At 43.5% G+C, this 27,047-nt stretch overlaps 1 protein-coding gene and 1 long non-coding RNA gene across 4 annotated transcripts in view; both read right to left on the reverse strand.

The window, feature by feature from the left end:
* Positions 1-27,047, reverse strand: part of LOC119162311 (uncharacterized) — a 511,092-nt gene that overhangs the window by 426,226 nt on the left and 57,819 nt on the right. Inside the window, exon 4 of one of the 3 annotated variants that reach the window (XM_075887725.1) lies at positions 11,237-11,716. The exons of the other annotated variants lie outside the window; for them this stretch is intronic. Within the exon in view, the coding sequence (XP_075743840.1) occupies positions 11,313-11,716 (404 nt within the window). The 3' untranslated portion in view covers positions 11,237-11,312. Of the gene's footprint in view, positions 1-11,236; positions 11,717-27,047 lie in introns of those variants that run through there. 3 annotated transcript variants of the gene reach the window in all.
* LOC142802717 (uncharacterized) lies at positions 5,459-9,666 on the reverse strand. Its single transcript, XR_012893954.1, has 2 exons — positions 8,788-9,666; positions 5,459-8,250 (listed from the first exon to the last, which is right to left on the reverse strand). It is a non-coding gene; the product is annotated as an uncharacterized LOC142802717 (long non-coding RNA).

The following is a 27,047-nucleotide window of genomic DNA, read 5'->3' on the forward strand; positions in this document are numbered from 1 at the left end:
GAAGCTATTGAATATATAAGAACAAGGGTGACAGAAATATTTCAACAAAGAAGTGCCTTATGCACCACAATAGACAGAGATGGATCAAGTGGCACAATGGCTCCATTTTCACAACGAGAGTAAGAAAGGGCTGAGAAGAAGGTTCCAAATAGTACATCAACAGGCCCAGATACCATACTAATTATGCTGATAAAGACATTGGGTCCGAAGTCTAAACAGACTTTGAGAGAGGCAGTGAGTAGAACAATAATCGATGGTGAAGTCCCTGGCGGATGGAAACTTAGCAGGATGAGCATGATCTATAAAGGAAAGGGGGACGAAGATGACATAAGCAACTACCGTCCTATAACATGGACATCAGTGGTCTACAGGCTGGCGATGCAGATTATAAAGGAAAGACTGCAGGCATGGATATAGGATGACGGGGTGCTGGGGGAACTGCAGAATGGGTTTCAGAAACACAGGAGGTTGGAAGACAACCTGCCCTCACTGACGCAGTGCATCGAATTAGCAGAAAAGGAACTCAGGCCCCTGTGGCTAGCATTTTTTTTTATATCAAGGGAGCGTATGATAGCGTGGTTCAAGAGGACTTGTGGGGAATACTAGACACACTGGTTGTGGAAGATGGAGTCACTAATCTTTTAAAGGAAATCTCTAAAAGTAGCAAGGTAGTTATAAAGTGCGAAAAACAGGTATCCAAGCCCACAGAGGTGAAACGGGGACTTAGGCAGGGGTGTCTACTGTCACCCTTGTTATTCATGATGTACCTACAAGGATAGAGGCCAAATTAGAGGGATGTGGACTTGGCTTCAACATCTCTTTAGTCAAACAAGAAAAACTCATTGATCAGGCACTACCAGCATTAATGTACGCAGATGATATAGTAATAATGGCCGACAACAAGGAAAATTTGCAGAGATCGATGGACATCTGCGGAAATGAGGGAGATAGGTTAGAGTTTAGATTCAGTAAGGAAAAATCAGCAGTCATGATTTTCAATGACAACAAAGGTATTGAGCTTAGAATACAGGAGGTCACGCTAGAGATAACAGATAAATACAAATATCTGGCCGTATGGATAAGCAATGGGACCGAGTACCTAAGGTAACACGAAGTATACATGACGACTAAAGGTAACAGGAATGCAGCAGTCATGAAAAATAGGGCACTGTGGAATTACAATAGATATGATGCTGCGAGAGAAATATGAAAAGGGGTCATGGTTCCTGGGCTGTCTTTCGGCAATTCGGTCTTGTGCATGAGATCAGAAGTTCAAGATTAGAAATTAAGCAACGTGGAATAGGTAAGCTTGCTTTAGGAGCTCACGGGAATACACCAAATCAGGGAGTACAAGGTGATATGGGATGGACATCATTTGAGGGCAGGGAAGCTAGCAGCAAGATAAAGTTTGAGAAGCGATTGATAGAACTGGGGGAAGAGCGTTGGGCTAGGAAGGTTTTCGACTACTTGTACATAAAGAATGTCTATACAAATAGGAGGAAGCGAGCCAGGAACTTGACCGGTAAATACTTAGAAAACAGCAGGTGGCCAAACCAAAAAGAACTATCGGTTAAGAAGAAAGTGAAGGAAACGGAGACTGACGTGTGGAGAATTGGCACGATTAAGAAGTCCGCACTAGAGATCTATCGAACTTTTAAACAGGAAATATCCAAATAAAGGATCTATGATAATACTCGGGGTAGTTCTCTACTGTTTGAGGCCAGGACGGGAGTATTGCGAACCAAGACATATCGGTCCAAATACGAAGGGGTAGATACAGTATTCAGTGCGTGTGGAGAGGAAGAAGAAACTGCCGAACACCTGATAATGTTCTGTAAAGGGCTTCACCCTATAGTTCAGGATGATTACGCAGAGTTTTTCAAAGCCCTGGGGTTTAGGGACAGGGAGGGCAAAATAGAGTTTAAGCAGGTAGACTTAACTAGAAAGAGGTTATCTGATTGGTGGCTAAAATCAAGGCACGAGTGAAAATTAAACCCTTCACTTCATAGTACGAATCCTCAACCTCACTATTTAAAGGAAAAAAAAGATAAATCTAATAGTTACTTCACTAAGTATTACGGCTAGGTGGCGTTAGCCGCCGCCCGATCTAAAGGGTTCAGCCACATCCATCCATCCATCCATCCATCCATTCGTGGAAGAATTTTGGGAGGGACGTTGCAGCTGAGCCGTTTGTGAGCCGGTCAAGTCCTGCAGAGCAACTGAGTTTGAGCCAGGTTGTGTGGCTGTGGACATTGGTGCACCGAGTTTTTGCCGTCAGCTTTGAGCGTTACGCACCACACAAGATGACAGTATGCTTTACATTGCATACTGTAACCATGCCGCGACAACGGCAAAACCACTGTTAGGCGCTTGGGCGTCTAACAGGCAACGTGTTCGTGAAGAGTAAGCAAGACTTGTCATTGTTTGGCGTCTTGAAGGATGACAACAGGCTGAAAGAATGCGAGAAGAACCAACACAGAGCAGACAAGCTTCTGGAAGACACCAACGCAGTTTGCGAACTCCGCTTGCAACCGCGTCTGTGCATATTATCGATGGAAAAAAAGTGCGCATACCTCACCCACTATCCATGCCGAGGCTGTTTTCAGCTTGTTCGGCTGACCAACTTTTGTGACCGAGGAGGCCTCCTTCATCCCTCAAGCCAGCTGTACAGCTTCATGAAAAAGCTCAAAAATATTTCCACCGAATATTTTTGCCAGAGTAAGCTGCACTCTGACAGCATTATGGACATACATGCAATAGTTCAGCGCAGACTCTCGATTGAAGTTGGTTGCAGTGTGCACGCAGCTACCCTCAAAGCAAAAGTAATTTCTTTTTACGTTGTCACACGTCTTCATTTAATTTGAAAGGACTGAACACTGACCAATAGGCAGGGAAGCGGCAGAGGGCCAAGCAGCTGAAGATGAGCCGTCACACATGAAGTGAATAAGGTGTGTAAATCAGCGGCTAGATGGTGCACTACAGTTCTTCCAAATAAAAGTTATCATGTCAGGAGCAGAAGCTTCGTGTGTATCTTTATTTAGTTCTTCACTACGTGGCTCTACATATGTCTAACATACGTGTATTTGCATAATTATGATTATTAATAACCCCCAGAAAACTGTTGTGCCATGGTCTACAACTGAAGCAGAACAAAAATTATTTAAGCACTACAATTTCACTTTATAATAAATGCGCAAACCCAGCCAGCACGCCTGCATGTTAAAGCTTTTCTAGGAAGTGAACGTGCACTGTTTTCTAATTATGTCGTGAAAGGGCGGGCATAATCTTGTTGCGAATTCTCTTTAGGTTCGGTCTACACAGCATGAACCGCACGTTTGGTCACTGTATCAAACATATAATTTGTGGGATACATCATCCTTTTCGACGAGGTGTTATATTCGAGCAAACACGATGTGGCCTCAACAAATATAGTGCTTATCAGGAATACTCTACTAACTCAAGCACACACCCTCCGACCCCCCCCCCCCCCCACACACACACAAAGCGTTAGCTGCGTCGCACTAGAAAGTAGAATGCAGAGACTGCGACGGCTGCCATCGGAGTGATCGGACTAATTTTCGGGAAGCTGTATCGCAAAAGATAAGGAAAACACTGTGAAGCGAGAGCACCAGAAGCTCTTAATATTATCAGAGGGCAGTCAAAGCATGCAAGTTTATTACAAATATCAAATAAATGCACGTTGCAACTTTTACGAGCGGCCATCGGCGAGCAGCTTCTGCAGGTGAAGCTTCCATTGAAGATGCCTGTGGCGCCATATCTCTTATGTGACGTCAAAAGCGTCAGAGTAGCTGTGGAGTAAGCCCACTGCCCTCTTCTAGTACACTGTAGCGCAGCAGGCAGCCTCATACAGAACGGAGTTCTTTGCAGTACGTTCCACATGGGTTTCCTTTGCGCATGCGTGGCCACGCCTGGCAACCATGGGCAGCGTTCGTTCGCGTCACTAGCAGATGCCTATGAGGACCGAACTAAAAATGTCGCTCTACAACAGGCCAAATCAAGCTTAGAAGAATAGGAAAAACAGACGAAGGCCCCCACGCGGGCACATTTGAAAGAAGTAGTGGGCGTGCAGCTGCTACGATGGGCGATTATATGCGCTGCACGCCGGCATGTGCCAGAGGCGTAGCCAGATTTTTTTTTTTTTTTTTTTTGGGGGGGGGGGGGGGTTGACCGTACTCCGTGTATGTTCGTGCGTGCGTTTGTATGTGTGCGTGTATATATACATCTGCAAAATTGAAAAATTTCGAAGGGGGGTGACCCCCCCCCCCCCTGTCTACGCTCCTGGTCTGTGCTTGTGCTACTTCTCTCCATCCGATACAAATGTTTCTTCAGTACATTTTGAAGGTGAAAACTTTAGCGCTAATCAGGACGGAACACGCGCACTGCGCCAGGGCTCGTCTCATCTCTCTGTAATTAGTCCTCGTTTGTGCTGAAGTTCTTACCTGCAAAGTTATGCAGCAACTAGGCCCATTAACGGTGAGCGTTTGAACGGGTAATTCATCTAGAACATCGTCTTCGTGGCTTTTACCTTCCAGTCGTCTCAGGCAAATGCATAAGGGAGCCCGAGTTTTTATTGTACTTCAGTACAGGCCATTTCATTGGAGCATCTTAGCACCTCCGTACGCTAAACGCCGAAAATACGGCATCTACCGCACGCAAATGTCGGTCGCCTGTCTATGCAGTAGGAAAGGCGACACGTTACGGTACTCATAGGCGTGCGCATGGGGGGGGGGGGGGGGGGGGCGCCTCACCTAGTCACCCAGGAGGGGAGGGCGCAAAATCTGCTCCATACATTGACCCCCAAGTCACACAAGAGAGGGAGGGGGGGGGGGGGGGCGCTGCGTTGAATGATGGGGAACCCTGCACACACCTCTATAACGATACTTACCGCATGGCTGTCCGGCTGGGCTGATACTGGGTTTCAGCTGCAGTGCGATGCTGGGGCGGCTGCGGGCATAGGTCGGCAAAAATTGTGGAGCTCACTCAGACTAACACTCACCAAAATTTTTCTGAGCAGGGCTCACTCAGACTCACACTCGCGAAAATTTTCTTCGACCGGACTCGCTCGGACTCAAACTCACCAAAATATCACTCACCTGGACTCACACAGACTCAGACTGGTGGCTCGATCCGAGCCTGAGTGAGTCAACTCACGAGTGAGTACGCCGACCTATGGTTGCGGGTTCACTAAAGAGCGCATGTACTGCGTGGCATGTAGATGGGCACTGAATGCTAAGCATGCAAGACGGCCACGCGTGTAGAAGCAAAATATCTTAGAAAAAAAGCACCATTAGCAGCCGTGCTGACCATTTTATGAACGTTGGCAGACCCAAGACAGACTCGCCTGTTTTCTTACGAAATCCACGAACACTTCAACTGTTTCGCTCGTTGTTTGTCGTAGTAATAGGCATGCAAGAATGAGAAAATGTAAACTGCTGACTACGGTGCATCAAAATCAGAATACAGTTTATTTTTGTTAGCGCTTAATTATTTACTAAAAAACACGGTACACAGAAGGTCTGATGTTTGAGGGCTTGCTGTACCAAACAGCAAGACTAATGCTGCCACAAGAGACGCATCAGAGGCAGAATATACATCATATTCAATATTACGAATGCATGTCGATTGTTCAATCAGCATAAAAATAACATTTAAAAGGAATGAGTCACATACATGAGGTAAATACGCATTGGTGGTACAGAAATGAATATGTGTCATAAAACAATACTGCACAAACACTATAAAAATAAAACTTGAAAGCAATGAGTGTTATACACAAGGTAAATACACATTGGTGGCATAAAAATGAATAGTAGTCATTACAGAGTGCGACTAAAAAAAAGATGTCATGCAAAGTGTCTCGCTAATACAAAGGACCATAGTCTGACAGCACGCAGCCTTTCACAAACTCTGGCAGTATGAACCAGATAAGATATTACACAACCTGATAGGAGCAAAGAATATTGGATCAGTCTATCTAAAAGAAAGGGTTCATTGACATACAAGCTTTGGGGTGTGCATATTGAAAATACAGTTTTTATTTTAGTATCCTTGCCCCAAAGCACCAAACATTACCTGCTGGCTTCCAAATCAGAACGGTGACTTGTAACATTCCCTCATAACTTCAGCCTTTCGGCCTACCCTTCCCCTTGAGACCCAGTGCTCCTTCTGAGGCAGATGGTCCTTATGTAGCTGCAGTTTCTTCACTACAACTCCAGTTGCTGGTGATGCTGGTGCTCTTTTTTTTTTTTTTTGCTGCCACTCCTGAGCACCCTTTTGTTGGTGAGCCTCGTACAGCGATTCCACTGCTTGTGGTAACATTTTCTTCAGCGAAGATTCTCGCCTCATGTAGTGCGCCAAACAAGTGTTACAACACTGTGTCATTGTGAATGTAGTGTAGAGAAGAGAGCAGACGATCGGTTTCGGCCCTTATTTTTGACTTAAGTGGCGCCTACTTTGTTCAGATGTTTTCTGCAAACCACACTGAAACTCTTCAGTGACCGGATCAGCTAGCACTTCAGGATCTTCTGTGTCAGCAGATGTGCAGCTTGTGACAGAATGGGCAGTCATGTTAGGCCCTTCCCTGTATTCCACAGGTAGACGTGAAAAGCCCCACCCATCAACAAGTAAAAAAAAATGGCAGCAAAGTGTTTGCATGGCAATTTTGACTTCTTGAAGTCGAAGCATGTACAGCTTGGATCACTAAAATTAACTTCATGAAAGCCACCACCCTGAGTGACAGAACGAATGCGAAATGTTCTTTGTTCACTGCCGACTTCCACGTACTCCGACCTGTAATCAGATGCTCTTGTGAGCCGCTCCATAATATGCTTAGCTACAACAGGGGGCCTCCCATGGAGGAAATCGGGCACATCATGATGATAAAGGCGGTATGAAGTTGAAAAACTCAGATTTGCTTGCAAGGACTTCACCTCTTTTTCCAGAAAAAAGTTTTCAACTAAGACTTTCAAAAACCCTTGCAGGCTACAGCGACCACTGTTTCCAGCCAAGTATGCCTTGAGCTCCTTGTTTTTTTTATTCTGTTCCGTTGTTTGTGCCAAAAGGGAGGTCCAACCTGTACTTTTTCACCCACATTTCTTTTACTGAAAGCCACTTATTACTTAGATAGGCTTGCAGCTTCTCGTTTCCCTTCCATAGTTGTGACTCCTTCAAAGCTTTAATTGCTTTGGTCGTCACCCTCGTTTGTACTGGCTAATACTTGCCTCAGCATTTTCTTAATATCGTCAACATCTTGTACTTCATTTTCTTTTTTCGAAAGCCACCTGTGCCAAGCCAGCTCTCGGTGAAAGTGACATAGGACTGGCCTACTCTTCGGGAAGGCAACAGAAAGTGCACTGATCTCTGCCGGGCTATAGTCCACCATCCAAAACTTAGGACTTAGGGTTGGATTCCAGGCCTTAAAGATGTTTAGTGCCTCTTCGATGCAGAGAGCTGTTTCAAATTGTACAATAAAAGCACCTGCAACAGCATAACAACTTGAAGTTTTCACCACAATAAGGAAGAGTGGAAGTGCATAATCCGTTGTTTTGTATGTAGCATCAAGACATATGACACATCACTGTACTTAAGTATCAACTCCTTCATGAACTCAGTCTGAATGCAAAGCAGCAGTGTCTGCTCGCATTCTTTTGCCACAGTTTCTAAAGCGTCACAATCAAGTAACTCGGCCTGCGGTTCCTTTTGCCCATCAGGATCATTTTCCAGAGACATGGCATGATAGGCTCGGAACAAACATCTTGTTCCAGGTGCTTTCTCTTTCATTTGTTCTACATACACTGCCACATTCTCTTGATCAAGTGAGCTAAATCTGTCCTTACGAAGTGCCTTCTGAATATGATTTTTTATGTCTGTCTTCGTAGGGTAAAAGTCTCTGCAAGTAGATGGGGGGCACTGCTTGTTTGAGAACAGTACATCTCGGACAAAAAAGTCTTAGGCAGCTCTCAACAGTTTTTACAGATGTCACACCTTGTTGTACAAGCTCACAAATATTTTTGTGAGCTTCTGAATTTATCGGCTGTGCGTAGCCTGCCCAGCGAGCATCAATGTCATGATTAGAGTGGCTTTCCCTGTCGGACATACAGCATAGAAGCGATACTGGTGCAGAACAGGTTTACCACTAGCTTCTTCTTGCAATGCCAACCTCAGTCGCGAGATAATTTCCTTTGAAGCTGTTTTGTGCTCCCATTTGGTACATGGTTGTGGGATGTTGATCTAAAAATAAAAGAAAAGAGCAAATGATAAACAGCGTAAAAGAAATTAGATTGTTCCCAAAATTGGCTGCAAAAATGGGAACCTCTTTCAGTGGTAGAAAATGGAGGTGCATTTGACATATGAAAGCAGAGAAGACATGACAATTGAAGCACGTAGGCATTAGAAAGCTGTGTTTTATAACGGTGACATTACACAATACCTTCAATACAATATTACTAAAATGATTTTAAATACACAACCTTTTTTCAGCTTTAGCTGCATTTGTCAGAAATATATGTGCTGCTATGCATTCTTTACCCATGAATACTGCACTTCGGTGCTATAAACACTAAAGAGCAGTTAAACTTTTCAATAACGCTCGACTGACACTTTCATAGGTAGCATGAAGTGCTAAAACCTTGCAGCAATGATTGCAGTATCAATACATAAAGATATCCAAGTAAAACACACCAAACAACAGTAACAAGAAAAATTTTGCACATTCACGCATCAATCGAGTGAATTATAAAGTGATGACTGCCCACGAAACCAACAAACCTGTTTGTCAAGAAGTATCGCAAGATGTGTGTGCAACACTCTTGTTGCTTCTTGGTCCTAGTAGCATGCGCAAGCAATTGTGGTGCAAAATGTAACTCTTGTACAGACCTAGTGTGTCAAAACAAGTGTAGTTAAAGATATAACCCACTTCAACGACCATTCTTGGAATTATAGAGTGATTTTCATGGCATAAAGAATGATTTATAAAATAAGTACTTAAATTCACAAACTAAATAACGTTTCATGCAGTGATTTAAAAAATACTTAACAGTTCAAGCTGTAAAACTTGTAGGTTGAATAATTGTCCACACAGCGCTTTCAAAAATACAGGGCATGCAAACACGGACACAAGAAAAAAGTCAGGACACCGCAAACTTATCAATAATATAATGAATACTTACCACTATAATGAATGCTTACCAACTAGCTCATCTCTCTATTATTCTAAGTTTCAAAATTACGTATGCATCATCGAAACAGGTGTACATAAAATTTCAAGGTGCTCATACTCGTAGACTTTATTCAGTCATTTTGGCCACAATCAATAAAAGACACATTTCTGCACAGAATGAGGAGCAAAAAGTGTATTCAGTATTACCTGTGCAATGCACATGCATTATCAAAAACATGTATATCATGGTGCATGTTTCAAGCTCTAAGGCGCATTGTTGGGCTAGTTGGTTTTGATCCATGAAACTGGTGTAGCGCACAACCACAAGGACAAAGGAAGAGACACACACACACACAGCGCTGCAGATTCAAGCCACAGATTGCTTTCACTAATTTAACGCAAACTACTACTACTTTGTGGATGTCTCCAATTTTAACTTCAGTATTGATTAAAGCCAACAAGTAATATATCAGGCTATATGCATTCGTTTTTCTGTTTACCCTGAATTGCGGATACAACTCCACTTGTTTCACATGCATCGTTGCAGTGCACCCCTTCTTCTTTGTCCCCTGTAGCTTCACCTTTTTTCGCTGGAAGGTAGCTGCTGACCAGTCAGCATGCTTCTCCTATTGCATGAAATGAGATATGGAACATCAGTATGCAACAAATAATGGCAATCATACATGGATTAGAGGAAGTTTTGGCATTATAAATTCATTTAGGAGCAGCACTCCACGTCTCCACTTGGGTACAGGTGCCACAGTATTTGGCTCACATTTAAATTAGCATTATGGCTTGACCCTCCCTTGTCTCCTCCCTATAAAATAAATCCCCTGGGTTTTATAACAAACATAAAAGTGCATACCACAAGAAATGCTAATAACACTGTACGTTTAATCATTTTAACCTGAATATTACCCTCCTTTAAGTAATTACTGTTTTATCGAGCTTTATTGATGAACAGGTGTATTACCGAAAAAGAAAAAAAAACTGCATTGATATTTCTTTGCCAAAGACAGATTATTTTCAAAGATCTTCACTTTAACATTATTCGATGCCCCATGTGCTACTCATTTATGGATTTCGTGTCGCTCTGCAACTGCAGCAGTTGTTCGAGTTTCACTGTTACAATTTTACGTGCAATCAGCAATGACAGACAGCAGTGGAAGTCCAGCTGTTAGAATACGGCTCACTTGGTTCCAGTATCAGAGAATTTATGAAGTTTTTTGCTATGTAAATGTACTTTCATTGTAGCCATCCTTTCCTTTGTGAATTTTAAACCGCAGCCCCTGAGTGTGTCTAATTGTATTTATTGCTCAAACTTGTAATGTCATTTTTTTCCCCAGTGGTGCTGTATATTCCCTGGTCCCTTCAAGCTGACGCTATATTTCTATGGCTCCTGTTGTTAGCACTAAAAGTTGACGCTTTCTTCTTTTTCAATGTTGTCTTCCAGTGTGTCAAAGTTGTGATTTCAATTTTGTATGCAAATAAAAAATTTCAAATATAGTTTCGTCTGAATGGTGCAATAAATTTATGCTTTAGGCTATTTCGAACAAAAAAAAAACTTTGAGGCAATTTTTGCCTTCTACGGTTGAGGCTCCATTTTGTGAAACCTTATTTGAATTTCTCAATTTAAGTTTTTTTTTTGCTCTCCCCCGCTGTTGCCTTTAGCCTTATATAAAGGTTTCTTGATTTTGGGAAGTTTCTGATTTAAATAATTTAATTCATGGGTCCCGGGCGACTTTTCAATCGCGGTTTTACGGTAGTCGTGTCCCACTGCCGTTGTGTGTACGCATCGTACTTGTGTGAAGAAGTAGAAACCAAGTGGAATTCCAGACAACAAAATGGGTGTGATGTGACCATCTTCCACTCAGGCCCTAGAGTTTCCTAAGATGCACAGCACTAGTCTCTCACTACTGTGCCTTGTTCGTTATCCAAAGAGGCAGGGAGGCGAGACATTACACTGTGGCATATCTGAAAAATCAGAAGAAAGGGCAAACGCGTAAACCTGGAGGTGAAATACTGGGCTGAACTCAGTGGCAGTAGGCGACAAATGGGTAGATGTTTAGGGGTTTTTATTTTGTTAACCACACACAACTGCACGCATACATTGCACACACAAAGAAAAGTTGGCCTATTGCCTCGGAGCGCGACTGTGCCCTGGCAGGTAGGACATGAACGGTGGCATTTGGGCAGGAGGAGGGGTGTGCATGCCTTGAAGACCGCTTAGAAGGTTGGCCTGATGGGCAAGAAACTGTTCCATAAGGGCTTGTGTTCCCTGCAAGAAGGAGTTTGTGAATCCTACCAGGAGCTCCTTCATATTTTCATGCTCTCTATGGAGAAGCTGATTTTCCATTTCGAAGCAAATGGTATTTTGCTTCTCTTGCTGCTCAATGTTCTTTTCATACATCTTATCCAACACCTTTTCAAACGTGGTTGTCTTGCGGCGCTTCGGGGGGGGTGTTGCATCAGGGGTCAGGTTTCCACGGTGTGTTCCTGATGTGCTTGGTTCTCCTTGCGATGGCGTAGATGTTGCAGCTAAAAATAGCAAAATAGAATTAGTACTTGATGCACTCGTTATACATGTAAAAATAGAGCTGCTGCTTAAATTGTGCGAGTTGTAGTTGTCAGCAAGTCGTTCCTGCAACACGGTAGCGCTATTTATCAGGTATGTTTCCAAAATAAAATTTGCTTCTGCTGATAGTACAGGTCGCGGAGCATTAGGTTTGCAGTACCTGCAAAAGCAATGCTCACGTTTCCATGAACAGTTGAAATTCTAGCGGGTCCTGTGTAGGTTAAAGGGGCAAAAATTATTTACACTGCAAAGATTTTACACTGCAAATACCTGCGATTATGGTCCGCAAGCAGATGCAAGCTGCCAGAATTACTGTAATTTTTTTTAAAGTCAGTGACCATATCTTTGCAGAGAGGGTTGACGGTGAAATAATGTTTCTGCTTCCTATGACAATGAGAAATGGATTTAACATGTGCCACGTTGGTATAAGCCATCACATGCAACTCTCCGGTGCACATTAGGCCACTGTGTTCTGCGTCCGGTATCTTGTGCAAAATTTGCTAGTTTAGTTCACCTAAATTCGCTATAGTTGTTTTTTGGTGAGAGACTTCATTTCTTTCCTTTCAATAGGTCGAGGAGCACGGGACTAAAAGCTCGAAGGATTGGCAAAGTACCGATCCAGTCAAAAGTTGGCAAAGCAGCAATACCGACAGACATTCATACATGAAGAATAAAAAATAAATTTTACAAGTACAAAATGACACCAAGTACGAATACAAAAGTTATGCAGCGAAGCTCCACAAATAGAGAGCGAGGGAATACATATGTATGATGACTTGGCAAGAACATGAAAAGCAAAAATCAATAATTAGAGCGACCGAAATTCCGGGAGATCTACTATTCGGGAAAGTGAATTAGCTAGGCAAAGTATCTAATGTGATGATTTTGATTATTTAAAAATACATATATCTACAGTGCTATAGTTAAAAATTATACGTAAGAAATTAATTACACATACTATTATAATGAAGTGTCAGAAATCATCAGGATCAAAACTATACACTGATACACAAAGACATCACAGTAAAAGATACAATACAGTAATAAGAATTATTTTAAAAATGCGCAAGACAGCCAAATGTGGTGACGTTTCTTGCAATATTTAAATATATTCATCGGAATTTCAAAATGGCACAAGAAAGGACAAAGTGCCAATGTCTTCGTAGTTTAAGGTGGTTAAGAGGTAAGGTAGCCTGTAGGACAATGTTCATCCTAAATGCTTCTAGGAATAGGTAAATTCCACATTTACTTCTTCGTGCCTAGCGAGACAAACACTTGGGTTTACGTTTATCTTAGCAAGATAAATTGTGGTACTACAACCATGTTTAATGAATGCTTTATGACACGTCACTTATAAATACGAGGTTTATTAAAATAATATTCTGGCTCCCGCAGCGCGGGCACATTGATTCAAACTTCTGATCTCGGAGTATAATCGATAAAGAACTCCAGGTGGACAAAATTTCCGGAGCCCTCCACTACGGCGTCTCTCATAATCATATGGGGATTTTGAGACGTTAAACTAAACATATCAAGGCCTTTTCAAGAATGGTTTTCAGAGATGAGACTTTAAAGAGCTTAGGTGCCATGTACTGCCCTACACTTGCTCGATCAAAATGATTTTACCGAAAACATGTCACCACCACACAGCGTGGGAGCAATTTTTGTGGAGAGCGGCGCATGCTGTCTCGTTTGTCTCCTCCGCAATGTTACCCGGGCCGGTGCATGCAGCGCCCCAAGCGGCATCGGCGCGTTTTGGGGACTGGTTTCGGCGGCCGCTTTTCACACCTCCTCATTCTAGCCACCCTAGCGGAGAGGCGCTGCGCAGAGACGGGAATCAACCACGCGCGTGGGCAATGTGAAACATTTAAAATATATTTTGTTGCTCATGCATGGCCTCAAATTACTACCAAGAAAATATGATAATTAGCTTCTGGAATTACAGGATGCCTACACAGATGCGCGCGACTAAACTGAAATATCGACAGGGTGCAGAAAGTGAGTGCGTGACAGCATTGAAACATTTTATCGATGTGAAGTGGTAGAAGAGTGGAACGAAAAACTCAGTTGTGAGCCATTGCTTACAACACCTTCCACGGTGAACAATCATTTTCTCAAGCACTTATCTAGAAATAAAGCCCCATCATTTGTAATGCTAAACTCAGAGACGAGAATCATGAGCGGTATCTGGATGAAGATATTTTATTTTCTGCACACAGGTCATACAACAGATTTCCGAGTAGTGACTCATTTGTTTACAACAACGCATTCTTAATAATTGGTCGTGCGCCTTTTTTATCTCGAAGAAAAAAAAAATGCTAGCATATCCACGGAATCAATGATGGAAAGTGGGGCGAAGCATCCGTCCATCCATTCGTTCATGCTTCTGTTCGTCCATGTGTCCGTCTGTGTGACCGTCCGTGCGTCCATTCGCCTGTCCGTGCATGCATCTGTTCGTACATCCGCACGTCCATATGTGCCTCTGTCCTTGTATTCGTCCATGCATCCGCCCCTGCATCCGTCCATGCGCCCATCCGTCGGTGCAGCCATCCGTGAGTCCGTCCATGCATCTGTCTGTGTATCCGTTCGTCTATCTATGCAACACTCCAAGTACCACCATCTCGTATCTTTTCATCATATATTCCGCATATGCATCGCCATCCAGCGGACATTCCAAGGACTAAATAAACGAGAAGTGGCGCACGCACACTTTCTTACGGCTTGCGCTTCGTGTCTACTTCTCACCTTTAACCACCTCGAGTTCATGGTATATACTAGTTTACTGAATTCATGGCACTGCGGTCCAACGCTCGCTAAACCTTTGTAAACTCAAGGAGGTTATGCCCAGCGAGTATAACATAGCAACCCTTTCTTGTCAGATAGTGCTCAATGTACATGTCAATGGCTGCTAAGGGGAAATGAGAGACAGGAAAATTCGGCTTTTAGTTAACGCGCACGCTGCGAATTTTTTATTGTTCAACAACGTACAGAAGAAATTTCTCACCAGCACCACCTAGGAGGTCAAAATGTAAGACTAATTACACTCTACGATTGCTACTACGACTACGAGGGACGAACAGGTGCGGCTATAAGAAGCTTGGTCCCTAAAAAGTTTTATAGTTCACAAGCGCCCTACAGAACATTGGGCTGCAAGCCTAGGTGACCCACCTGAGCTTCCGATAAAATTCTTCTTTTCACGGCAAGATGCTCGCTCTTTGTGGAGTGACTTTGTGTAAAAACACAAATGGATGAGCAGAAAAAAACTTGGTCACTTGATTGGTGAAGCTCGAACCATGTTGTGTGCGGAGTGTGACTTTTTTTTTTTTTTCAAGCAGGACACGAGTTTATTTAAGCTGTCTCTGTGAAGCTCGCTGTAGTTAGACTAATTTTAAAGAAAGTGATTTCAAGGGCGTCTACAAATGCGATGAGCTGCTACGAAAGGCCTACCATTAGGCGTTCGCACGAGGGAGGCAAACGGGGACGCCCCGCTGTAGTCACCTGGGAGGGGGCGCTAAATCTGCTTTGGCAGTGACTAAGCAGCGGGGCGCCATTTCAGTCATCTTAAAGGTGGGGGCAAAATGTGCCTCAGTCACGGATTTAATAGGGAAGAAGCACCCTGCATTGAAGCTTCGATTCCTCCCCCCCCCCCCCCCTCCCGAACGACAAGCATGCCTATGGGCCTACCCCTTTCAATGCAGACAATTTCGCCATCCCCCGTGTGCTCGAAGTGCCAGGAGATGTACCTCGCGTCGAAGTGCAGCCCGCATACAGCCGAGTTTTCTTGAAGCAGCTCGTCAGTGCGCGGGATCGTTTTCCGCCACTGCACTAATAGGAATTCGTCCTTTGGAACGTCGAACAACGCATGCGTCTTTTAAGCTGACTTGTAGCCTGTATTGCACTTTGGGACGAAGAAATGACTGTTTTCGCGCCATGAGAGTGCTCACCGAAGCATTGGTGTCAGAGTGCCATCGCAATAAAAAAACTGAGGTCGAACGCACTTGACGAAACTGTCGGACACGTGCAAACAACATATAAATGACTGCGCGTGCCCCCCCGTGGCTCCTCCCCAGACGCTTCAGTGTTATCCGTAGGCGCCGCTTGCCGCTCATCAGACTTTCCTGTTCTAGCCACTGTGCTTGCTACCACGACCTTGTCGTGCTCGCTACAAAGTCGACAGTGGCATCACGGTCGTTGTGCGAGGTTGCCGAGAAGTTGGCAAAATGCGTCGCAGCGAACGCTTTTGGGCGTCCCTCGAGATCACGATAGATACCATTGTTGCAGTTAAATGATTGCGAAAAAAGATAGCCGCAAAAAGTTTCTATGACGTGCGCGGGCGGCCTGGTGACAGCTTGTAGAAGATAGCGCCATCAACCACTGAAGATGAGTAAACAAAGAAGCTGTTTCCAAACAGTGTACATGTATGTAAATTGCGAAATGCTAAGCGACCTAACTTTTTTGCATTATCGCATTTTTTGCTCCTCCTGAAAGAGTTTTTATAAAATTTACTCCGCGAAATAAAAGCACCCCCGCTCAACTTTTCTCAGATTTTTCAAGAAAAAGAGTGCGTTCATTACGCGAGTTACGGTACTCAGGTCCTGGTTAATTACTGGCGGTCCTGTCTATGATTAAATATGGACAGTAAATACTGATATCCAGAAAATCACACACAAAATGTCCCGTTTCCTGTCTATATCCAAAACTTTAAGTGTAACCGGACTAAGAGCATAGAACATGACATTGCAAAATTTTTTGAGGTGACATGCGTAATGTGAGTGATCTGTTGCTGAGCAGATGAATGACAGCTGTGGGAAATAAAACCCACAAAGAGAATGTGAAAGCATTTTTTGTTTTTCATTTTACGTCCGAATCGTAGCAAGATGCTATATATTAAAAGGCTTCCACTTTGATAGAGTTCATCCCGTCGTTCCCGCAACAACCCACCCTGACAGCGCTTAGCAAGCGTTCATCTCGCCGCTCCCACAACAAGCCGCCCTGAGAGCGCTTGTTTTTGGTGCAGCGTCTCCGACAACGTTCCAGCGGTGCGGCGCAGTGTATGGCGGTAAGGATACATAATCCGTGCCAGCCTCTTTGAAGTACTCGCGCTGAGGGATCCATCCCACAGAAACAGCCAAGACACTACTGAGAACTTCCAAATGAGACATGATTAAAGAGGTACTGACACAAAATTTTGGGGCCGAGATAGCCTGCGGGGTTGATTCTCGCGATCATTCGTATATCATCTGCAAGATATCAACAGTGAATATAGCTTGGAAGGTATTTTAAATTATTTTGAAGTTTAATTTTGAAGTTTGCATGAGCGACTGACTCCATAGCGCTATAGGCACCATCAGACGGGACCCCGAGGTGACCCTCGACTTCCCTCATGTCACCATGCTACGGTCAACAGAACAAGTTATGATAAAGTCATACCCGCCATTTTTTTTTTTTTTTGCCGCGTTAGTTCTCGCAGTCTCTGTTTCTCGGCAGCTGGTTGAGAGTGCGCGGCCGTGGCGCACGCTTAAAAGTTATGTGTTTGGTGACGTTCAAGTCCCGTTTCCTATTCAAACGTCGTAATTCTTTATGCGGACCGTGCGGAAGTGCGTCACAATTTTGTGTGCTGACGTGGCCAAAAGCTGCACACGCTAAATGGCAACAGTTGCACCCAGTTTTTGGAACTCTCTCAAACCGAAACTGATTGATAATGAGGTGCCTGTAATTAATTATTTGTCGCCTGCTGCTGCAAACAATATGTCGTGTCATGACTAACAGGCCCCCAGCAACGCATTGCAGCAGAAAAACGCGAGGACAAGGTTTTTGTGTCAGTACCCCTTTAACGGTGTACGTACACGAGTACTCTCGAGCACGCGATGCGCATGTGACCTAACTTGCGCATGACGTGCTGATGCGCATGTGTGATTGGATGCTACAGCTCCGATAACGAAGAAGGCAGGAACAGAATGCGGCTGCGACAACTTCCATTGTCTACGTACAATCTCTTATGTGATGTGATCACACACACACACACACAAAAAGCCGTGTACGTCTGCCTTTTGTTTAAATCCACACTCTCCTTTCCTGACAGTTTTGCATGATTTTGTATTTAATCTCCACTTGGCCGCGGCTACACGGGGGGACCTCCTGTTTTCTTCTCCCCACCACATTCATCCAAGTCTTCAACTCCTAAATTTTTTCAGGACACTAGACATCCGTCTTTCTAAGCTAATGACCGCTTTCTCGTCCATGGACGCAACTCTCTCATCTCCTTCTCCTAAATTTACTTCTCCCTCCACATTCCCCTCCATAACCTGAGATGACGGTTTTTTTTTTTTTTTTCGAAGTTGTCTGAACAATGAAAAGACTTAACTCAACTTCATAGAGTTCGGAAAAGTGAATGTTGCCCTGCAACATGAATAACGGTCTCAATTCATGCTCGAAAACAATATTTGAGCTTAAATAGTGTTCATATATGTGCCGATGTTGAAAATAGCCATTTATAGTCATTTATAGACATATAGGCATGAATGCCAAAAATAGAAGTGTATAAGCACGATGAAAACACTATAGAAGCCCTTATTAGCCTATCATTCACGCTTATATATTGAAGTGGAACAATAGGAATGCAAGGAACCAAATAGGCATTTGCCTGAAATCCGGTCTCTAGTAATTACAAGACAAAATGCGCGGCGTCCCATGTGGGACACCTTGCATTCCTAAGTATATATTCGGAAATGTGGGTCAACATCTTCGAGAAAAAAATTTACAGTTTTTGTCCAAAATTTACAATTATAGTTTAAGTTTGCAGGACCTCGAAAATTTTAAGATTAGGATGATGAACTACCAAAAAATGAAAAAAATCAATTTATAAAAATCAAAAAGGGCCAAAATATGTATGTTATGCCAATAATGATAACTAAAAAACTTTTGGTGCAACTCAAACATGGCTTGGCAGCTATGTAGTGAGGAAAACAGCCTGTGCATCTAATCTCCATGACCATCATAACTTGAAGCCTAGGCACATTATCTATATAAAAAAAAGTTGATAAATTTTCAAGCTTGTTTTACACGCAGTTCGCCATATTACAAAAAGTTACTGCTTGTTATCATAGTGCCTCAATGCACAGCTCCATCTACAAAGAAACAGCACGCAAAATTTTATGGGGTAACATTGGTTAGAAGCAGAGTTATCGTTGTACGTGTAATATTAGGATGAAAGAAATTACGTTTCGAGAAAAATGGCTTTAAAGATCTGAACCAAATGTCTGTGGAACAAAGCAACTATCAATGCGCTTGGAAATAATCATACTTATTGCTTGGGGCCTCTTTAGAAGTGGTACAAGCTTTTTTTTCAGCGAGACAAAGGAAGTATTTTTTTTTCTAGCTTGTTTTGTTATGTCTATAGGTGACACTCATCCCCGTTATCCAGTGGGTTCACGCTTGGCATACGGAATCGCTAACTTGTGTTTATGCTTTTTTTTTCGTAAATGTGGCCCGGAAAGTGGCCGTCTACCTCGGTGGTACCGAGAGAGGGTGCGCAGACTTTCCACAATCTTGGAGAGCAGTTCTTGGGGGGACTACAGCTCTTCCACTTCGAGCCATAAGGAATGCGGCCCTCACCAGCCACAAGAGGGAGCCATCAATGAGGCCATTGACAAGTTGGGTTTGACCAAACAGGCCGAAAATGACAGTGGGAACACCGGCGATGAAGACAAACAGCACATTGGGCTTGATCTCTCTAGAATGAGAGATGAAGACCCGCTCATCAGCAGGAACTTCAGCGGTGATCTTTCCACAATTTTTTTGCCACAATTCTGCAAAAATAAGGTGCCGTCACTTCTGAACTGAAAGATAATCAAGTCAGAAAATCTCGAGGCCTTTCTGAGTGCATTTTTGTAGTGAAACTAAGGTCTTTCATGGGTGCCAGAAAAATGTTTTCAGGCTGCTTCATATCTATCCTCAATTACTTCAATGAATTGTTCGCTGTCATCATCACCTCTTTCTTTACAATACTGCTAATTCGAAATCGTAGAAACGTTTCCAGCGATGTTCCGAAAAATGGAACCATTAAGGTATCGCTCTAGAACTGGACCAGGAATGACTGCCATTCTTCCGTGACACTTAACATGAAGCTTAACTTCGGGCACAGCAGAGGGTCGCGGATGGCTTTCTCTGTCATGGCGTAACTGACACTGGTCGGCCGCTTCTTCTGGTTTTGACACAACTCGACGAAGGTCTTCATGTACGGTAGTACCTCAAGGGCCCTCCAAAGCGCACGAACATTTTCAATCCACCGGACGGCGTAAAAGTTCAGCGGATAAATGCTCCCAGTGATGCGTGCATATTCAACCCGTCGGGCAGGTACACAATTGAACAAATAGCACATAGCCCGCAGAAATTTCACGAATTGCCACCTTGTTACGGGATGTATGATTTTCAATGCACCTTTTGCAACATGAAGACCACAGGCACTACTCTAATGTCAAGGATTCGGTGGCCGTCATTCGCTTCATAAAGCTCTTCCTTGATCACGCGTAGAAACTCCAAGTTGACATTTGGCCCACCCTTGATATCTGTCTTATTTTCGGCCGTGAGGGTCTTCCTGTGGCTCTTATAAATGAGGACACCAAGTCTCCAGCTCGAGTGCGCCTGAGAAATCACGATGTCAGAAGCGAGTTTTCACGCATGCTTCTGCATCTGACCAGAATCGAACTAACACGTCCATTTGCTCTTTTTGCGCAACTTTATTCAACGATGCATCAAATGCTATGACGAGGTAACACGCTTTACTCACTTACACCACAAGGTTCTTTTCGAAAAATAAAGGTGCGAGACCGAAGACAATGATATAACCCACTTGGTCTTTGCCAAGTTGCATTTCCTGGGCTGTAGCTGCAGACAAAAACATCAGCAAAAACAGAGAAGCCGACGTTGCAGCAGCACGTAATGATGAGCACGTCATGACAGCATTGTAGTAGTAGTAGTACTTTATTTACAGTAAGCCGGATACAGAGCTCACTGCAGGTGCAAAGGGCTAAAGGCGAACAGCCTGACAAAGGCCCTTGTCCCTCCGCAGTCCGTGACAGTGCAAAGCTTAAACATCAGCACTGGCAAAACAATATATATATTCAATACATTTATTTCAAGCAACCTGCAATTGTACACACAAAATTCAAACATAAATAGCATAAGAAGTTTACATAACACATTTCAAGAATTAGAGGTCACTCTCGTAAAAATTCACAACTAAACGATATCAATAAAACAACTCAAAAACAGACACAAAATGCATGCGGATACAGTGAATAGCGCTGTATACACTCGTATAATGACATAGAAATTTATGAACAATTTAAGCATTTGCAGAGGCATGATACTCCATTACGTAATTTCGATAGTGTAGACCGGTGGTTATGAATAAGTTCTTTATTTGTTTCTTGAAAGTCGCACTACTAGCCCTAAAGTTCAATTGATCTGCAAGGGTATTTAAAACCTGAGGTACCTGGTAAGCAACACTTTGTTTTCTATACTTGGTTCTTGTTCTAGGAGCTCGTTTCTTTTGTTCTCGCAGACTGTAGTGTGGTCTTTCGGTGCAACTTTCTTCATATAGCTTAGTCTTTTGTATTAACTGAAGCAATTTAAAATGATATAATTGGTCAATTCTGAGTATGGAATGTTTAATGAATAGTGGACCAGTCCGCAAGTCTTGTAGATTCCTCTTGTATTTTTCAAAGCAGCGCAATATTTTCTTTTGTATAGTTATTAACTTATGGTAATTCCCTTGTGATGTCGTTCCCCAGACTAACATCCCATAAGTTACTTTAGAATGGAAGAGTGCATAGTACATACTTATTTTTAACCTCAATGGGATTAAGTGCATTGTTCTAAAAAAACAACCAACTATTCGCGCTAATGCGGTGTTCAGATGATTTGCATGTGTGCTCCAGTTTAATTCCTCCTGAAACCATACACCAAGAAACTTTTGTTCCCTAACATGTGCGATACAATTTACTTCGAATTTAACAGCTATTTTACTAATAGGTTTGTTTATAGGTCGGAATATCATATAGGTTGTTTTTTTTGCATTCAAGCGCAGTCCATTTTGCCTCAACCAATTTGAAAGATTGCTTAGATAATTATTTACACTGACCTCAAGTGATATTAGATTGTCTGATGAAAAGAAAACATTCGTATCGTCAGCGTACATTATAAGTTCAGGAGAATGAGGTATATCGACAATATCATTTATATAGGCAAGGAACAATAATGGCCCCAGTATAGACCCTTGGGGGACTCCTTGGTTTATTTTCATCTTTGCAGAAATAGTGTTATTCAGTTGTACATATTGATAACGATCTTCAAGGTAACTTTTAAACAGTTGTAATGCAACTCCACGCACCCCATAACCTGATAATTTATGAATCAATGATTTGAATTGTATGGAGTCAAATGCCTTTTGAAGATCGAGGAAGAGCCCAAGAGTATATTTTTTGTTTTCCATATTTTCGATTATCTTATCTTTGATATACAGTAGAGCTTGTTCTGTTGATTTATTTTTTTGAAAACCATATTGACTTTGTGTTATTATTTGATGCTTATCAAATAAGGATGCAAGTCTATCATAAATAACCCCTTCAAATATTTTTGATATTGTTGGAAGCACAGATATAGGTCGATAGTTCGCTAAAGTATTGATATCACCACCTTTATGTACTGCAGTGACTTTTGCCACATTTAACTGCTCTGGAAATACACCGTTAGTGAGGGTGAGGTTGATAATATAGGCCAAGACATTAGATATCAATGGTGACACCATTTTTAACTCAACAGAACCCATCTCATCAATCCCTGATGCAACATTGTTTTTAAGTTTTCTGATTAATCTTTCTACTTCAATCGGATCTGTGGGTGCGAGAAAAATAGAATACGGCGAAGGAGACTTATCAGGAGTTGGAGCATTATCTCGCTTTTCATCCGTTAAAATAAAGGAACCCCCATTTATGAAATGTGATACCAAATGACTTTAACAACAATGACCTCTTTGTCACATTGAAACAAAGTTTTAGGGGCAAAGCTCCTAAAGGCGTGGGTCTGTCTATCCCTTGTATGTATGTACGTTACTGCCCATAGTTCCACCTTTGCCAACTGCACACTACTACGTCCTTGCAAACATCCCACTACGCCCTATCAACAATCCATCACTTCACCGACCACAAAGCAAATACTGTTGAGATGTAGCCAATATAAAATGCAAGACAATCGTGTACTTGTATTCAGGTGCGCGTTAAAGAACCATAGATTGTCCCACTCTGTCCATCCCTTGTTTTTACATCACCGCCTATAATTCCACCTTTGCAAATGACCAACTACTTTGTCTTTGCAAACATCCCACTACGCCCCGTCACCGTTCCACCACTTCACCGACCATAACGTCGTTATAATGACTGGGGAACAGAAGGGACGTATAGCTACCACTTACGAATAATAAAATTTTTTGTATAAATATATACACTGTTTGTCACACCTTTGATAATGAATTAGATGATATTCATGGATGGTTCGCGGTTAGCGATGAAATCCTCCAGCGCTTCGCTCCCCTCACCATCATTCACTCCATTGATATGCTGTGATTTTTTGATGTACTTGGGAGCTGGAAGACTGTAGGCAGAGTTGTAGCACGTGAAGGCTGCGCAGATCCTGACACCCAGTCTGAGTCACACCGGCAACCAATCATCCACTTGCAGCGGCATCAGAAATCATGCTAGGAGGGTGTCCTAGTTCCAATCACAAGTCGACGCTTTTTACTATTGGCGTAGCTCGTCACAGTTCTTTTTCCCATGTTACTTAGTGAAAACTGTTTTCTGCACAGCACACAGTATGCCGCACTCACCTTATTTTTCAACTGGCCTAATCCAAGCTGCACACTCGGAATGTTCGGGATTCGTCTAGTCCTGAACGAAAGTACACTTGAATGCCATCATACTTCTGAAACGAAAGTTGCCTGCGGCACCGCTGCCGTGTTTGAAAAAGTCAGCTTAGATTGATGACACAAAAACAAGAGAGAGTTTGTAACTTTGCAGCTCTATCATTGTAACAAAATGAGTGCTCCATTAGGCACGAGCGCCACCTTTGAACGACGGAAAGCTGCCACGCCGCCAGCAGGTTCCCCTTGAAAGCACGCGCCACGTGCAACTAAAAAACAAAACAACTATTAAAGACAGCACGACAACGTGTCAGACATCAAGCGGCGGCACATCAGCCTCCTTACTGTTGTGTATAGTTGCTAGCGCCCCTACACTCGTTTAAGATTAATAAAAAAGGCTAGGTAAGCCAGGCCTACTCAGTTGTCCCTCGCTCGCATGGCGGTGTTTTTATTCACGGCTTCATGCCGTCGTTACGTACAGCAGTAACATGGCCTATACGACCCCAACCAACATAACATGGTGTCAGAAGTTTAAATTAAATCATCGCCCTCAACCATCAAGCATGGCCACCGCCTTCATTAAGCCACCTCTGCATTTCCAACCGGGAGACGACCCGTCAACCGCATGGGAAGAATGACGGTAAGCTTACACCATATACGAAGGAGCGTGCGAATACGATTCTAAGCCTAAGCCAGCGAGGAAGGCACTGCTGCTTCACGTTCTGGGACCGGAAGCATGGCGCATCGCACAGACATTTCCGGTGGACCCTGCTATGGACTCCGACGATGCAGACCCAGTTATGTACATCCTAGGCAAGTTTGACGACATGTATTGCCGGTACAAGAACGTAATACAGGCAGCAGCCCTGTCCAATTCATTCGTTCAAAAAACAGGTAAATCCATAGATGAATTTGTTACTGACCTTTGTCAACAGGCAGAAAAATCTGACTTGGGTGACAAGTGCGAGAGACTCATTGGCATCGGTTGGCATACGGGACTCGGCTCTCCACGAACTAAGCCAAAGCATCGCCCGATAAGTGCCAAAAAGCCGGCACAGCCACATCGTTCGTCTAACAATTCTAATCGTAAGTGTTCTCGCTCTGGAACCTCGCTTATTCCTCGGCAGTGCACAGCTTATGGCAAAACTTGCTACAACTACGGAAAACTGGGCCATTTCGTGCTCTGTGCAAACAGCCGCATGAGCAGCCAGTAGCGCGCAGACCGCGAATTGGGTTGCTTGACGAGCATCCACAGCAAGACTCGCAGAAGGAATTACACTTGGGCTGCTTGACTGTATGCAGTGTTGATGTCCACCCAGCTGACTGGAGCGAGACTGTCAATGCGAATGGGCATGAAGTGACATTCAAGTTAGACACAGGATCGGATGTCAACATAATTTCACAACAGATCTTCACTTAGTGGCCGTGCAGACCGGCAACAAAGTCAACAGCAGCAAAAGTCACTACCTACAGTGGGCAACAGCTTCTGATAGACTATGATTATGAACTCACATGTGCAGTAAACAACAAGGTGTGCCAGCTCAGATTTCTGTTGGCCACTAAAGCTAATACTGGGGGTCAATGCATGTACGGCTTTGGGATTGCTCTCCTGTGTGAAGATTCTTGATGCAGCAATGAGCTCACCCAGGACTCTGCCTCAAAAGCAGCACCAACAAGTGCTGCATGAGTTTCCAGATATCTTTGACGGTATTGGCCAACTGCCAGGACTGTACAGCATTGACCTTCGTGATGGTGCCACCCCAAGAGTTTGTGCTCCTTGCAGAATACCATGTGCACTCGAGGACGAGGTGAAAAGGGAGCTCAAACGAATGGAGCAGAATGGCGTGATTGTTCCAGTGACTGAGCATAGCGAGTGGGTTCACCAGATTGTGGTGGTAACAAAAAAAAGATGGGACTATGCGTGTATGCCTGGATCCTCGCAACTTAAATGCAGCTCTCAAGAGGCACCGCTACCCAATACCACGACCAGAGGAGCTCTTTGCAAGCCTAAATAGCTCTACGATGTTCACCATTCTTGATGGCAAAAGTTCATTCTGACAACTGACCTTAGATGAGGCCAGTTCAAGACTGTGCACTTTCACAACACCCTGGGGCAGATACCATTTCCTCAGAGTACCCTTTGGGCTTGCCACAGCTCCCGAGATTTTTCAACAGGCCATTGAACAAGTGTTTCAAGGCCAAGTCATAGTGACGCCATATTTCGACGACATACTGGTCGCCTCTAGCACTCCACCTGAACACATAGCCCACCTTCAAACATACTGACAGTTAAAAGAAATAACAATTTGAAGTTCAACAAAGGAAAACTCAAGTTGGGACTTTCTGCCATCACATATCTGGGACATGAGCTTTGCTCAGAGGGGCTAGCTCCAGATCCTGAAAAAGTCAAATCCATCAAAACCATGGCTGTACCAACCGACAAGTCACAGCTACAAAGATTTTTAGGAATGATTACATATTTGACGAAGTTCATTCCTAACTATTTTAGCAAACACCAGTCCTTTACGTGAGCTGCTGAAGACAGACATAGCGTGGCACTGGAAAAGTCAGTATACTGAGACCTTCAATCTCATCAAACAGAAAATCTCAACCCCACTCGTGTTGTGTTATAATGATTAGCATAAGCCCATTACTACTTCTACAGATGCCAGCTCATATGGCAAGGAATCAGTTCTGTTGCAGGAAGGCAGACCAGTTGTATATGCCTCAGCTGCACTCAGAGCGCCACAGCAGCGTTATGCGCAAATTGAAAAACAACTTCTGGCAGTGGTGTTTGCAAATCAGCACTTTTACTACACTTTTGGCTAATCCGTGACAGTAGAAACTGACCACAAGCCACTGCTAGGACTGCAGAATAAGGATCTTGCCAACATGTCACCTAGACTTCTAAGGCTCATGCTCCGGCTTCAGTGCTACAGCATCAAACGCGTGTATGTACTAGGGAAACTACTGTCTGTAGCTGATGCACTGTCAAGATCCCCGGATCCTCAATCCAAGATTGAAACTGCATACAGTGACCTAGGACTCATGGTGTCAACCCTGGTTCAAGCGTCGCCTATCATACTGAAGCAGATTCAAGATGCGACAGATCGAAATCCAACTTTGCAGCAACTAAGCAAGTACTTTTAACATGGGTGGCCAGAACACCTTTCTGATGTCCACCTAGTGGCAAAACCATATTTTCACACAAGGAGCGAACTTTACATCACAGAAGGTTTTATTTGCTGTGGGCAACGCCTTGTGATTCCGGCAGCATTTCAAGCTGACGTTCTAGAAAAACCCCACCTGGCACATCATGGCATTGCGGTTTGTAAGGGATTGGCAAGCCAGAGTGTCTATTGGCCTTTGCTCAATAA

The sequence above is a fragment of the Rhipicephalus microplus genome, chromosome 3 (assembly GCF_043290135.1).
Source record: "Rhipicephalus microplus isolate Deutch F79 chromosome 3, USDA_Rmic, whole genome shotgun sequence".
NCBI lineage: Eukaryota > Metazoa > Arthropoda > Arachnida > Ixodida > Ixodidae > Rhipicephalus > Rhipicephalus microplus.